General features: G+C 32.4%; 3 protein-coding genes across 4 annotated transcripts; 1 reads left to right on the plus strand and 2 right to left on the minus strand.

Moving 5' to 3' along the window:
- The first annotated feature begins 445 nt into the window (after nt 1-445).
- LOC115449805 (anaphase-promoting complex subunit 4) lies at nt 446-4,635 on the plus strand. Of its 2 annotated transcripts, none has more exons than XM_030177698.2 (6): nt 446-525; nt 930-1,033; nt 1,174-1,371; nt 2,292-2,826; nt 2,898-3,097; nt 3,373-4,635. In XM_030177698.2, exons 2-6 carry the CDS (start codon nt 1,010-1,012, stop codon nt 4,585-4,587), a joined length of 2,172 nt encoding a protein of 723 aa, XP_030033558.1. In that variant the 5' UTR covers nt 446-525; nt 930-1,009; the 3' UTR covers nt 4,588-4,635. The 2 variants fall into 2 exon arrangements, with proteins under 2 accessions (XP_030033558.1, XP_030033557.1); XM_030177697.2 differs by lacking the exon at nt 446-525 and adding an exon at nt 543-804.
- On the minus strand, nt 4,625-10,467 carry LOC115449807. Its single transcript, XM_030177700.2, has 3 exons — nt 9,615-10,467; nt 5,601-5,835; nt 4,625-4,973 (listed from the first exon to the last, which is right to left on the minus strand). The coding sequence occupies exons 1-3, from the start codon at nt 9,828-9,830 to the stop codon at nt 4,765-4,767; spliced, it is 660 nt and encodes a 219-aa protein (XP_030033560.1). The 5' UTR covers nt 9,831-10,467; the 3' UTR covers nt 4,625-4,764.
- On the minus strand, nt 9,805-11,062 carry LOC115449808 (transmembrane protein 60). Its single transcript, XM_030177701.2, has one exon. It carries the CDS (start codon nt 10,457-10,459, stop codon nt 10,052-10,054), a length of 408 nt encoding a protein of 135 aa, XP_030033561.1. The 5' UTR covers nt 10,460-11,062; the 3' UTR covers nt 9,805-10,051.
- Nucleotides 11,063-15,936: the final 4,874 nt, after the last annotated feature.

The following is a 15,936-nucleotide window of genomic DNA, read 5'->3' on the forward strand; positions in this document are numbered from 1 at the left end:
GCGCTGAGAGTCTGGGATCGAGCCAAAAACAATTGTAGCTGGGTTTTTCTATCTTTAAATTACTCACTCGCAGCTTGTAGCCCGACTTTAAGAGGGAAAGGACTAAGGATAGTGAGGGAAGAGAGTGCACCTTGGTGCACCTGTGCACACACTTACGCATTATAATAACTCCTGTATTATAGCTGGCTGTTCTCCGGTAATATTAGCCACCGTGCCGGGGTCGAAATTCGGTTAGAAGAGATTCAATCAATTTTCGAATCCTTTTTACAAGTACAGTTTAGCAGTATTCATCTTTCTTTCCTCACTCCCTATAAAAAAAAACGGTCGGCCTCTTGAGATGCGATAAAAATTGACAAATGTTATAAATATATAATATCGATGTGCAATCGAATACAAAAGTAAAGTCTAACGATGTCCATACCATCTCTATAAAGAATAGAGAAGACAGTTGAGAAATCACATGAGAAATAGAATTGACATTAGTTGACAAATGAAAGACAACATGTTTAAGAATTTAAATTTGAGGTAAGAAATACGTTAGACTAGGCAGTATGGTCGTAAGACTATAGCCTGTCCTCTAAGGACGAAGAAAAAAAAATTGCTGACAAATGATGAGATTTTCAAGTTTAAATTTTACTGTCTCAATTATTTTTATTTACAAAAAAAATACCTATACTTAAATACCCGGGAACATCATGTATCATTGTGGAATGCGACAAGTCGGTGAAAGGCATGTTCCCTTTCAAGTTGATCTCATGGTCTGGAGTAATAGGCTTGATTTATTAGCTCTGAGCAACTTTAAAGGTAAGCAGGTAGATAGTAACAAATAAACTATCATAAAATCAATTCCCAAACAGTACACAGAGAACTAAATATAAGATAATCCTGAATTATTTAGTTGTTTCTTCATTTTACGTTATTGGTTGAAGGTGAAGTTCAAGTGCACAGACTTCATTGGCAGAAAGTATGGAACTTACCACCGCCGAAAGAAAATATTTCTGTTCAGGCAATGGCATGGAGACCAGATGGAAAGGTTAACTATATAGTTTATACATTTATGTAGGGGAAGAAAAATATTTTAATGAAGAATCAATAAGTATTTAAACACATTTTCAGCTTGTTTTATTTTAATACTTATATTTATTAAATAGTATACGGTAACCCATTTTTCAGGCTTTAGCCATTGGTTACAGCACAGGAACAGTTTATGTTGTTGATATTGAAGATAAAGAAGTTATAGATCAATATGAATTGGAGCAAGAGAAAATAAATTGTGATGATTTTGATTCATTAAAAAGTAATGGCATTACATGTATTACATGGGCTGTTAGATCTGAAATTTTGGAGAGTGCAACAGAATACAATTTATATGTAAGTTTTGATTCAAAGAAAACTTTGATTACTATCATTACTTGATAAAGGAGACACTGTATTCTATATTTATGAATAAAGTTTGATAAAACTTTATTCTAAACAAATTGACTATCTTGCCAAAACATTAAAGATTTCTTCAGTCCGGCACAGCATGCACATAATGTTCTATTCTGCCTTTATATTTGGCTATGTTACCATTATAATGTCAATATTGATTTAATCAAAATTAAATTTAAGTCCCTTCATCCTCAATTGCACATCAGTCTATCAGTGCATACATATTCAATATGACCATCATGTAGAGATCTGGGGGCTGATTCCAGGGTCCAGTGACATGATGTTTTTGCTCAGTATCAGCCTTTCAATCTAGGGCTGTTGCTGGTATTTAGCAGTAGGCATATGTGTTATAAAATAAGTCCTAAATAACTCCTAACATGGAGGATATGGGCATTTTCCAGAATGCTATAATCAACTAAATATTCCTTAAAAGCTGCCTTGCTTTAATTTGCATTTGTTATAATATATGAAATCGACAATTATGATGTAGGACTATGTTTAACCATAATGCTGCCGTGACTATATAGGTCCAATTACATCATCCAGTGTATTGATGCAGATGTTGCAGAGAGAATAAGAGATCACACAACTAGACATGGTAATTAATGCGACCAAGCTTGACTCTATGGATCCCGTTGGTTGATGTAACAGACTAGTGTTGGATGCGGTCCATGAATATAGGTGTACAGAATTGGATTTCAGGATGCAACTTTAAAACTATCTCAGATCTCTGTCTTGAATTTCTATGAGGAAATTTTAAATAATATTGTATATAATGCAAAACATTATATGGAATACCAGTAATTAAATTACTTTTTCTTACTATATTTGAAACACTAAAGAAAAATATTCTATTTCAGGATGATGCTTCTATATTTCTTCAGAAAATACCTCAAAATGGGACATATAAAAATCATATTTCAAATGACTGTGCCAAAGATTTTAAGGAGGTGAAGGAGCCAACCCAATTAAATATGTTGTTAATTGGATATGCTACAGGATACATTTACATAACCATATTTGGTAGATACCCATATGGCACTCTAAATCTTTCTCATATGATCAATGATGTTGGAGAGCATAAAATCTTAGACATCAATATATCTGATGACTTTAGTATCATGCAAGTACTTTATTTGGATAAATTGACAAACAATATTCTTTTATCATTTATAAACACAAGTGTGCTGTCTGCATATGCAGAGGAATTTTTCACAGTTGCCAAAAAACATGGTCAAATAACACAATTAATGTCAAATCTTGACCAAACCATGACTTCAATAACAGAAGCGTGGGAACACATCCTACTAGAAATGGATGCAAAAATGGCGTATTATGCTGCAGCGGTTCCTGATGGTGGTGTGTCAGCTGATTTGTTGGAGCTACACATGTTAGGTATGTAACCAATTAATAATACATTATTATATTTTTTTTGGTCATTTTAAATTTTCATTCTTGTTATTCAGGGTCACCATCAGATGAGTTTAAAATATATCTGCTACAAAAATTAAAAACCTATGAATTAAAGAAATTTGGTGCTGCAGTTGAAATGAGTTATTCAACCATTCAAAAATTAGTGTTAAAGCAATTAAATATAGTTGGGCAGAGCTTGACATATCATTTGGCTGAATTAAGAGGCTTAACAAGGATACCTGACCGGTATAGGGTAGGTTTTGTCTTAACACATTGACTGTGGCGTTAAAACAATGAATTATAAACCAGTGCTGCACATGTATGGTTGTCTCGCACTTGCATTTGGCAACATAATGCAAGTGAATGACTGACACAGTCTTAAATAGATATACAACACTAGCCACACATGCACTGTGCTCAACAACAAAAAAACAACTGTTGCATGAGCTGCAGTCAATGTATTAATGCGATACTTGACTTGGTACTGATAATTATCATTAAGTTACTTTTAAAATTCTATATTTCCAGATTATTGGTATTGAAGAAAGTTCTGTGTCTGACGGCATAAGAGCATGTTGTGCTTTCTTAAACAAATGCTTAGAATTACAGCAAGTTATTGATGTCTCAATGCGCAATTATAAAGCTTTCTTCCGCTGGCTTTTTGTTCTTATGATAAGATTAAATGATGAAATAAACTACAGTGATCTTACTACCATCAGTCAGCAAGAATTGAGTCATATTGCAGAATTTTTGTGTAATTTTGACAATGTTCAACAAGATAGTACAGATCCAAATCAAGAAAAACAAGTGAGGTTCAATTTGGAGAGACTGGGACAGTACCTACAAGACCAAGAATTAACTATACTACCGGATGACGACGAAAATCCTTGGCACAAATTTCTAGCAGAAAATCCATGTTTGCTCAAAGACAATGATACATTTTTTTCGATGACTAAATATCGAAAATATTCTTTAATTCAACAACAAAAAAATTTAAAAGATACAATAAACAAAGTCTTTGATATATCACAGAAAGATACAGCTAAATATTTTTCTGTACTCTACAATGTAAGATGTTATCAAGATCAAGTTAATGGTGATATTAGTAATAATTTAAGATTATCGCAAACTTTTGATTCTTCAGAAAAAAAGTTTTTAGTAGCATTTATGAATGCCAATAATGCCAAAAATAATATATATTTCATGTCTGTAGATGTGAAAGAGAGGGCATGTTTTGCTGTTGCTATGAATTATCATATTTCATCAAGTTTAATACAAGATAATAGTGGCGAAATAGGCCAGCAACATGTGGAGATATTAGACTTGCAATTCTATTCAGCTGAATACTTGTCTGTTCTCATAAATCATCCATATAATGCTGAGAGCTCAGTATTTATTCAGATTCCTATAAAAATTCTTTTGGAACACTCAAATGAATTCAATATGAAATCAAAGTCTTGTTTATTCAACACTAAGACTTGTGAAAAAGATCTGGCACCTTTATTAGATCAAAGTGTTTATAAAATCTTAGATAAAATGAATGGTTTTCGTTTAGCCGTGTCTGGGGGTAGAAAAGTGGCAATTGTTTTATCTAAAAGTCATAGAAAAGTAAAAGTATTTGAAATGGAAGTGGATGGTGATGATGACGAAGATGAGACTCTTGACACTACACCACAATCCATGGCTAATAGTCAAGACTCACCCTCTAAGACAAATGCAACCACGGAAGATATCACCTTCTGATTGTAATATGTATAAAAGAATTAGAATTAAAGAATACTTATAACAAAATATTTATAATTTTATTTTAGAAGCTTATTTTAACTTTCATAATATATTTACAAACAAGTTATGTATTTATAACTAGCACTAAATAGTTTTACAGGTAAATAAATAAAAAAAAATATTCAGAAATGAGACCTAAATCAAACTACCTTGTGGTGATTTAATTTGAATATTTTCAAAAACAGAATTGAAATCAGTGTCTAAACCCTGATTGTCAATGCCATAAAGAAGGTGTTCAGAAGACTGATTTCTACTGGGGCCTGCAACAGGTTGGTTGATGCTAGTGGTTGTTCTATTATATATTTCATCACCATCTTCAACATCGTCATCCTCAGCCTCATCTACTGTAAAAGAAAAATACTTTTTTTATGCAAGTTTTCTTTACCAATCTATGTGATGAAAGCAGTAATTAATATAGTTAATATTGCGAGTCATAGGGACATCTCAGTATCTCTTTCTTACGCGCGTATTGTTATATAAGTGTCACGTCTTACCTCCATATTCAATAAATAATCCCAAAAAAATTTTTGTCTATCTCAAATATGGACCAAACATCTGTTTCTTTTTTGCATGCTTACAAATGACTTATTTTAATGGTTATTTCTCGGAATCGCATTGAAAATTAATGATTGGGACCGCTTATTGAGAACGGCTGTAAACATGTCTGTCTCTTATGTTATCTGCCAAATGTCATTCTTTGAAATAGAATCCTATTTTTATTGTTTTTTTTTTTAAAGTCCCTTTTTGCAAAATTTGGATAAAACTAAATAAACATATTTCCTATTCACTTGAAAATTTATAGAATTATAAATAGCATAATTTTTACATAGTTCATTTTTGTATTCCAGACTTCAGGTTATCTACTAGATATTGTTATATTGTTTATAGTAAATTTAAAAACTTTGCTTAACAACTAGCAAACTTTGGCAAGAACGATATGACTATTGACTATAAGTAATTTTGGGCCTTACCTGGTACTATTGCTCGTCCCTCATATTTCTTCCAATCTTTTCTTAGGCGATAATAAAGGATGGCAGAACCAATTATAACTATAATTGATACTATAATAGCCACCAACTTCACTGCATCACCAGCCGAAAATGCTGAACCAGACACTAGCATTTCTACCACATTTGCTGAGAATTTCGTACCATCAAGGTTTTTAGAAACGCAGATATAGTTACCAGCTTCAGACGGAGACACATTCTGAAATAATGGAAATGTATGGACATTTAGAAAAATAAAAATATAAGTACTAATAACTTAAAGTATTTCTTAAAATAAGGTGAGTCGGGGGAAGTGCGCCATAAAATTTTCATAGCTGGATTCAATGCAAAATAATTTCTTTTTGTGCTGACTTAAGAATATAATTTTATTAATTTAAGAATATTTGGTATTTTGTGATAAAAACCTATAGCCATTCAAGAAAATTGGACCATAAATTAATAATATTTTGCTCAAAGTAAAAAAAATGGTAGTAGGCGCACTTGCCTCCGGAAATGGGGTAAGTGCGCCTGTGTAAAAAAAAACGCCAATATGAAACATTATAAAGAAAACACTCATTTTAGTCCATAGAGAAATAAGTTTTACTCGCAATGCTCTTGGATAATTTTTAATCACTCAATATTATAACAAACTATGGCTGTCAAATGAAATTCGGGGTAAGTGCGCCATATATATGTAAATCAGGGCTTCAAAACATTTTAGATTTTTTTTTTGCTATATAAGATTTTTGCTATATTACAGTTTTGTGTGCGGATATGTTGGAATAAAAAATGGTAGCCCTAATATAAAATCCATTTTATTTCTAAAAACTAAAATAACATACAAAAATGTAGAAATTAACAATTTCGAATGCGTTATAACTCAATTACTTAGAATTTGGCCTTATGACATTTGATATCTTTTAGCTGCATTATATCCAGATAACGTGCCTGATCGAACAGTTGGAACCTATTCACGTAAAGTTGCTCTAGACCAAGGTATTTCAGTTTTTCTTTTGTAAAAACGAATTAACTAATACGCCCTTTTATTTAAGTCGGTTCGAAACAAAATACCTTGAGTACAAAAAATACAGAAATATGTTAAATATCTTGAAATATTTGATGTTATCTTTCACGGGGTCATCTCTGTTTACAGGTCTAAATGACACTTAAAATAAAATGGCGAATAAATCGTATTAAAATGAACATAGCCATTTATGTTTTTAGTGGAACTGTATTTCAGTTAGTAGCATCGATATAAGATTGCGGTAATTGTATAACATCAATAGTTTTCGATTTATTTAGGGTAGGTGCACTTACCCCGTCGGCGCACTTGCCCCGACTGACCTTATGTACTTCCAATAATAAAATTATGTGCTCCCGATAGCAAAAATGGGCTTAGGCAACCAAACGAAAAACGGGGGAGGGGTAGCTACCCAAGAACATTAAAATGATGATAGCCTGGATTCCTAACCGGGGAGTAAATCAGTTTTTTCACGGGGGTAACAAAGTACCTAATTATAGGATCTTAAAATTAATAAATAGAGCTGACGTTAAAATTGTAAGGCTGTCATGCAATTTATGATTAATAAAGATGTTTGCTAGTATTATTTGTTTTGATAACATTTTGAAGGCGAGTTAAAATTTGTTTTCTACATAGATCATAAGGCTAACACTATTGAAAGGGTTAGGAACCTCTGGACTAAAGACTTTTGAGGCAATACCATGTGAGATGTTTGTTTAGATCAAATAATTTAATTATTTCTGTTCTAAGAGTAAAATTGATTAAGTAAGTAAGTATATATTTTGGAGTTTGAATCAATTTTTGTACTTTTACTTATTTGGCACGAAACGTGTCCTTTATACAATAAAGCATTATTTATACCAATGATACTTTGAAATAGATAAAACGGTCATCACGTTCAAATTCATTTGAGAAAGTGACGTACCTACTCGTGAAAACAAACAATAATTTGGAGTACTTTCAAGTACTGAAAGGGAAACTTCAGTAAGTGGAGTCCCACATTGGAAACTCTGCCTGCACTAACTTTCTGAAGTTTTATAAGTAGAACATTTTAAAGCTGGTCAAATACGTCACCCATGATTGGTAGTCCCAACTCCCGCGTTTCCGGGATTTTTATTATAGCACTTTATTTATAAAAACTGCTTAAGTAGTACGGTACAATTGAGCAAAAGTGAAGAAATTTAATTTTGAAGTTTTTTTAATTATACCCGTAGGGCAGTGAGTACCTACACAGGAATTAATGATAAGACAAAGTGTCACCAAAACATAATGCAAACCAATGAGTTACATTTAGTACAGAAATTAGAATCTATGTAAGTGTATTGTGTAAGTGTAATGAATGTATTTTCTTTATTTTTTCCCACCTGTATGTAAAAATTGAGATGGGGTTTTGAATAACTATACCATTAGGGCTGCCTTTTTACGTAAAGGAGTAAACCCGGGATACAATTTTATCAGAGGTAATAGTAAATACCTAAGAAGATAGGTAGATGCACATAGATCAAGGGCCATCTTTACCCGATAGTGCAAGGGGTGGGTGGCAGCCAGGCGCAGAGTCCTAGGGGACGTAAGCCGCTCGCCTGCATAAAGACGACCCCCGAAAAAAAGAAGCAACCCAATTATTTTGACCTTTGCAAAAAAGGAACACAAAATATTTTCGCGCCTAAGTGTCTTATATGGTTTCTATAGCCTTTTAGTATCATGGTGATAATTACTCCCAGAAAAACACGTGTCACCCATACAAATTTACCACCTGTATAAAATTTTCTTTCTTTGAGTCTAAGAATTGGAAAAGCAGGTATAAAGATAAAATAAATCAGTTAGAAGGGTTTATAAGGCATTCATTTAGATTGAATAAAAACAAATACCACATTTTATTGTATATTTCTTGCCAAAATTAAAACATTAATTAAACAATACATTAGCAGGGGACATTTTCCCAATTTACTTAAAATTGCCAAGGTCAAACCCTCAGGACATAATTTTTATGGAAGGCAATTGTAATAATGTTTTTGCTTTATAAATTGGCAGTTGGCATGTCTAAAGTAGCATAAATCCACAGATACAGAGCTGTAGATATCTTACTTTTTTCAGTAAATTATTTTATTTACTCATTTTAGATGTTACTTATAGTGCAAGATAGCCAAGTTGTGAATGGAACTGTTTGTCTGTCGGCTGAGACAAAGATCTGCAAGTTCAAAACCTGAGGGTACACATTGCTGATTTACTACAGTTATGTATGTATTATCAATTATTACTCACTTTAATCGTAAAGAAAAACATCATGAGGAGAACTACATACTTAAGAATTTTTGGTACTTAAGTGAAATCTGACAACTTGCACTAGGCCGGAATGGTGTCCACCATTACGACCAAGACCTAAACTCTCAGAAGAGGTAACCTATGTGCAGCCGTGGGACAGTATTAAATATAACTGATATTATTTAAATACCTACTACTTGTCTCCAAAAAATCAGCAACTTTCTTCAATATTTTCTTTAATAACCCTTTTCCAATATTTTACATGTATCTATTAATAAATTTAATGCAAGTCGGTGTGTGTTATAGTTATATTGCAATATGACTGTGAAGCTGACATAATTTAGTTCAATCATTGGGTAGGGTAAAATGATTTTGGAATCACTATCAGCTGGATGTTTAGAACTTATACCTGATAAAATAGTGTTGCCCCCTGTCACATCACACTTTTGGCGAAAATTGGGTACCATAGATATCCAAATGCGTAAACATAATTTACCCTGACAGAGGCATTTTGTTTTTGTAGCTCCAATTTATTTACCAATTATAGGTATAAATTGTAAACAATAATATTGTAATACTGATCAGACCTATATAATGGTGTATAAAACAATATAATGTGGTGAAATATGATTTTTAAATAGAATATACTATGATGTAACATTTAATGATTATTTGTTGCATGATTTTTTATTTGTAAATAATATTTTTATACTCACATCAATGTGCAGTTTCCCAGACAATACTTCATACTTATATTTTTTATCATCATAATTATTTCCAGGACTGATCACTTTGGTCTTGTTAAACAACCATAACATGAAGTTGTGGGCATAGTCATTGCTAGTACAGTTCAAAACAGCTGTTGAACCCGCAGGCACAGTGGTCACCAACAAACTTTTTATATCAGGAATACTGTCTGCGAATGAAGACATTTTGAAATTTTGTGTAGTCTGATGATGTTGTTATATCACCAAGGTTTCTGACGCCAACACTGAAAATTTGACATGTGCAAACAACCCAGCGTCAATGAATAGGTGCCAAGTTTAATTTTATCTCACACATTCAAACACCGTCATGAAGTCACATGTTCCTACTTCACTACACATAAAAATGGTTCAATACACTCAGTGTGGAGGTTGTTTAACATTTTATTTTAATATCTACTGCTTCCACTGGAATGTTTGATTAAATGCATAAACACTTCTATGCATAACACTGGTAGGAGCATCCAAATTGGTGTCATTACTACATAAATCGGTAGGTTTACTTTGCTGTATTCCAGTTTAATACAAATTATGATTTGTGCTGCCATTTTCAGGCCTATAGCAGCGATGTACCAAACATTTTTGTTAATAGTCCCTCGGAATCTTTCTATTCCATTTCTGCAATGGGACACCATATGAAACAACACGTATATCAAAAGTATGCTGTCGTAAACCCACATAGGTATAAAAACAATAAACCAATTCCAATGTGTTCTTGATTCTAATCTAAGACATAGCAATATTAGAAATACTAAAAATATGAACCACGTAAACAATGCACGATGCAGTATAGCCATTTTAATTAATTGGATTTTCTAATTCCGCAATATAGTTTCGGAGATGGCTATATGTGGACTTCCCTTTTATTATAAATAGATCAATTCTTGGCATTTATCCAACGTGCAACTAAAATATTTGCAACTTGCAACAATCAAATCAACAACAAATAGCCAAAAGAATCTCCATTCTGATCTCCTTTTTTTTTTTTTCCTTTCGTTCCTCAGGGAACCGGCTAAGGTCAGAGACCATGCTGCCATGTCATAAGTAAACTTGTCTCATCGTAAATTACATCCATTTAATGTCTTCAGTTTATATCTTCAATCTTCAGTTAACTAGACTATTAAAGCCTAGAGGTAAAATTCAGGGACAAGTCATAAGTTTATATTCGTTCAAGTATCCAATTTTTTTTGTACAATTTTTTTTCCTTTTTTCCCTATTTCAATTCAAATATTTAGTCAATCCATTATCTTTTGACATTTCTAGTCGTACATTCAATCTATAGATCACGATAGATAGGTAGGTAGTCATATTCAGTTAAAATCCCATTTCAAATTTCAAAATTCGATCCTTTGATCTTATCAAAGACATAAATTCATAAATACCTTTCTATATATAATATTATAATTCCCTTCTAATACTATTCAGATTCAGGTGAAAATATTTATATACAAGAATTAAACTAGATAAAAATCTTAAAACAAACTTAAAACCAATAACTATTTACAAACAATTAAATTTGCCTAACTGTGTTATTAATAAAATTAACTAATACTGTATAGGTTGAACTATTTACAAGAAGATCCTGTATGGAGCGCGGTACCAGATCGGGTTTCTTATAAATTTTAATCAACTCATCCATCAGCACAAGGCGCTGAATGCCGAAAGATGAACAATTAAAGAATATGTGAGACAGAGATTGCTCTGTCTGAGAATTACAGTGGTCGCATAAAGGACTTTGTACAATTTTAAATCGAAAAAGATGATAATTTAAAAGACAATGACCGAAACGAAGCCTCAAAATAATGGTGTAAAATTTTCTGCTAATAAATAAACGACTTCTGCAAAACCAAGGTGTGGAGCCAATAGGAACATTATATGCGGCATACCATAACCCTTTCTTTTGGGTTTGAACTGTGTGATTCCAGTGTTTCTTCCATATGTCAATGAATCTTTTCTTAAGGATGGGGATTACATCTGTATGTGGTACACGAACATTGAGATTACTACTGGAGTCAGGGATGATGGTTGAAGAACTAGTTATAGTTCTGGCTATAAAGTCAGCCTTCTCATTCCCTAAAACTCCAACATGAGAGGGAACCCACATAAATGAAACCTTAACATTATGTATAAACAAATCTATGTAGGAGTCTTTGATAAGAGTAATTATATAATTAATGTTAGCATTGAAATGATTATTTTTAAGTTTTTCAAGAACACTCATGCTATCACTGACTATTACCCATTCACAACATGTGTCATTCCTATGTTTTATGTGTTTCAAAGCAGCAAGAATAGCCACAGCCTCAGCTGTAAATATACTTGCATTAGTATCTATTTTATGACCAATACCAGAGTTTAAAAATTCATCATAAATAGCAAATGAAACAGCTGACTCAGTTTTGGATCCATCGCAGTACACATATCTACAACTATCACTAAACTCAGAAAACTTACAATAAACATCTTCTTTTGAGGATAAGTTATGGTCAACAATAATATCTATTGCAGGAAATTTACTGATAAAATCTCCCTGATAACATGGAAGGGAAGATGATTTATGAATTTGTAGAGTTTCAAGAAAACTAATATACTGTGGGAAGCCTTGGAGAATATAGAGAGCATTATGCGAAGATAATCTAGAGGTATATGTTAAATTTGAAAACAAGCGATTATTCATTTTACTGTACAGTTTTAATAAAAACTTTTCTTTCAAATAAGTAAATCTTAAGCATAATGGGGGAAGTTTACACTCAACTTGCATTATGTTAATAGGAGTGCTTTTAAATGCCCCAGTGATTAGTCTTAAGCTTTTGTTTTGAATTTTCTCCAAGGTATCTACTAATCTACTATCACCAGCAAAACAAAGGAAGCCATACTCAAAATGACTACGAATCAAAGATTTATATAAAAGTAACAATATTTTGGGATCAGCACCCCAGGAAGTTCCACATAATGATTTCAATATATTATATGCTCTATTAGCTCTTAAACTAATTAATTCAATATACTTTTTCCAGGAAACATTATGAGCAAAAGTCACCCCTAAAAACTTAGCTTCATGGGACACGGAATAGGAACTTTATTGTAATAGACAGAATTACTTAAGTTGTTGCCTTTACCAAAGACAACCAATTTTGATTTAGTTGCATTTATATCGAGATTTAAATAAGAGAAATATTTACACAACTCTTCTAAAGACTTATTAAGAACTTTTGTGATATGTTTCAAATTTTTTCCAGTGGCATAAATAACCAGGTCATCAGCAAATTGAAGATTTTTAACTTCTGAACCTAAAATGAGATTCAAACGACGTATGTAAAGAATAAATATTAATGGAGAAAGTATTCCACCTTGACAAACTCCAACAGAAGTAAGTCTCGGACCATATAATTTACCGTTATACTTTGCATAAACTTTTCTTTCAGTTAAAAATGTATGGACCCAATGAACTATTTTGCTTGGAAATCGAATAGAAAGTAACTCAGAGCAAAGAATATCAATATTAACACTATTAAACGCTCCAGCAACATCAAAAAATACAGACACCAAAGACTCTTTATAATTCAAACTATTTTGTATATCAAGTTGAAGTTGACAAATACTTTCACGAGCTGACATTCCTCTTCTAAAACCAAATTGATTAGCAGGTAGAATATTATTATGTTCTACATAATATTCTAACCTTTGTTTTAATAATTGCTCAAAAATTTTCCCAACACATGATGTTAGAGCAATAGGCCGATAGGAATCTGGGCTTGACCGAGGTTTATCTGGTTTCAAAATGGGCACCAAACAGTCAGATTTCCATGTAAGAGGTATATCATTGTTCAGCCACAAATTATTTAATATTTCAAGGAAAGTGCATAGACCCTTTTTACTGAGCTTTTTCAACATAATATAAGGAACACCATCAAGTCCGTAAGCACTATCCTTTCTGGAATAAAGAGCAGACACTAATTCTTGCATTGAAAACGGTTTAATTAGGAAACTATTTACAGAATTTATTGAACTATTGGAAGAAAACTGTGAATTATTAGTTACATAGTCTGGAGTAAACTTTCGAAGAAAATCTTGTACCCAACTATCATCATTAGAGTTACAAATAAATGTTTTATTAAATTTTCGCATGTATTTCCAGATTCTTGATAGAGGAGTACACCGATTAAAAGAACTGCACAATTTGACCCAACTATATGATCGTTCTTTTTTCAAAGTAAGTTTTTTGAGAGCTTGTAATCTTTTAAACTCAATATAGGTTTCCTCTGAAGGATTGTGTTTAAAATTAAGATATGCGATTTTTGAATTTTGAATAGCCTCTGAACACTTTATATTCCACCAAGGAAAGGGAGGGCGTTTTTTGAATTTCCTATGAGGGGGATTATTAACAAATGTATTTGTACGTGGGATAATAGATTGATGACGATATGGAAGGGATTTATTGATTGCAGAATGCAACAATTCGCAAAATAGAGTATATGTTGCTAATGCAGGGATATTATCAACTTGAAAATTTGCCAATTGTAAATCTACATTTTGTACATACATTTTCCAATCTACCATTTTAAAATTAGGGTAGATGGGCAAATGCATGTTACTACTATCACTTTCAAGACCGTTATATACATTATTATTATTTATATAGACTTTGATAATTACAGGAAGGTGATAGCTACTAAGAGGATCATCATGTACAGACCAATTTGAAGCAAGAGCTAGTGATGGAGAAGCCAAAGTCAAGTCTAGAGCATTCGAACGCCAAGTCAATGAACCAACTGTAGTTACTTCACCAGTATTCAACAAAATCAAGTTATTATCATCAATAATTTCCAAAATATCTCTGCCTCGTGAATTAACAGAATTACAACCCCACAATGTGTGATGAGCATTGAAATCACCAGCAAATATCATAGGCTCAGGAACAGACTTTATTAAGGACTCAAATTTGTGTTTCTCGAAAGAAGGAGAGCAATTAGTTGGACAATAAAAACTGACAATACTTATTTCTTGGTTATTTACAATAATCCGTACACAAATATTTTGTAGAGAATTATCATAATATGTGGAAATTTTTTATAATTAATGTAATTGCGAATTAATATAGCTACGCCATTATGTTTGTTACCAGTATCATTCCTCTCTACATTATATCCTCTAATTGCAAATTTTTTTTCTGGTGTCAACCAGGTTTCCGATATTACTGCTATATGTATTTCATGGTTATGTAAAAATTGAGTTAAAAGAACCTTCTTATTTAGAATACTTTGAGCATTCCACTGCATAATATTAAGGTCCATTTTAGTAAGATTATTGTTTCTGAGCGTTTGCTGTAAAATTTCTTTAATAGAAGCTGAATTAATTGGGGTGTTCTTTTTTTGGTTGTAATTATTTTAGTTAAAGCTTGCGTTAATAAATTCATAAAAAAGTCAGATTTGGTTAGATTTTGGAGCTGAGTTTCAATATTTGACATTGTTAAATGAGGGAATGCACTTTCGTTAAATAAACCTGAATATTGAGTGGTTCGGGATTTAATTTTATTTTCTTCTAATTTCATTTTTTTCTGAGGACATGCATTGGAAATGGCTACGTGGTTGCCACCACAATTGACACATTTAGCGTCTTTAATATCTTCTTTACATTTTTTGAAATTATGGTTTGATGAACATATAGAACACACTTCAGCATTCCTGCAGTATTTAGCTATATGACCAAATCGAAGACAGTGCAGACACTGCTTAAGTGGCGGAATGTATGTATTGACTTCATGCCGCCAAGAGTCAAGGTATACGTGTTTTGGAAGCTCTGTGGATCCAAAGGTAACTGCGACAGTCTGAGTGGGCAAGAACGTTACTGCACCATCATCACCTCTTACACGGCGCATGAAGCGTCTGACTTGAATAACATTACGAGAACTACCAATTAGTGAAAAAATTCGTTTATTTGAAAGATCCAGAGGGACCGAGGTTAGTACCCCAGTGACTTCAGTATCAATTGCTGGAACTGTGGCTTTAAATCCCAACTCTTCGAGTAACTTTTTATTTTGGAGAAATACATTCGCATTATTGGAAAGATCAAAAGAAATACCTATTTTAAATTTATTAATTGACTTTAAATGTAAAATTCCAGTAACGCAATATTTGCGTATGGCGCGGAAATTGCCAATCTGTCCTTATCGTTGAAACATTTTTGTTCATCTTGATGGCTCAAAAAGACAATATACTCATTTTTGTTACTGTTTTCGGGGTACTTTCTAAAGTACCCCGGTACCTTGTATATG

The sequence above is a fragment of the Manduca sexta genome, chromosome 22 (assembly GCF_014839805.1).
Source record: "Manduca sexta isolate Smith_Timp_Sample1 chromosome 22, JHU_Msex_v1.0, whole genome shotgun sequence".
Taxonomy (NCBI): domain Eukaryota; kingdom Metazoa; phylum Arthropoda; class Insecta; order Lepidoptera; family Sphingidae; genus Manduca; species Manduca sexta.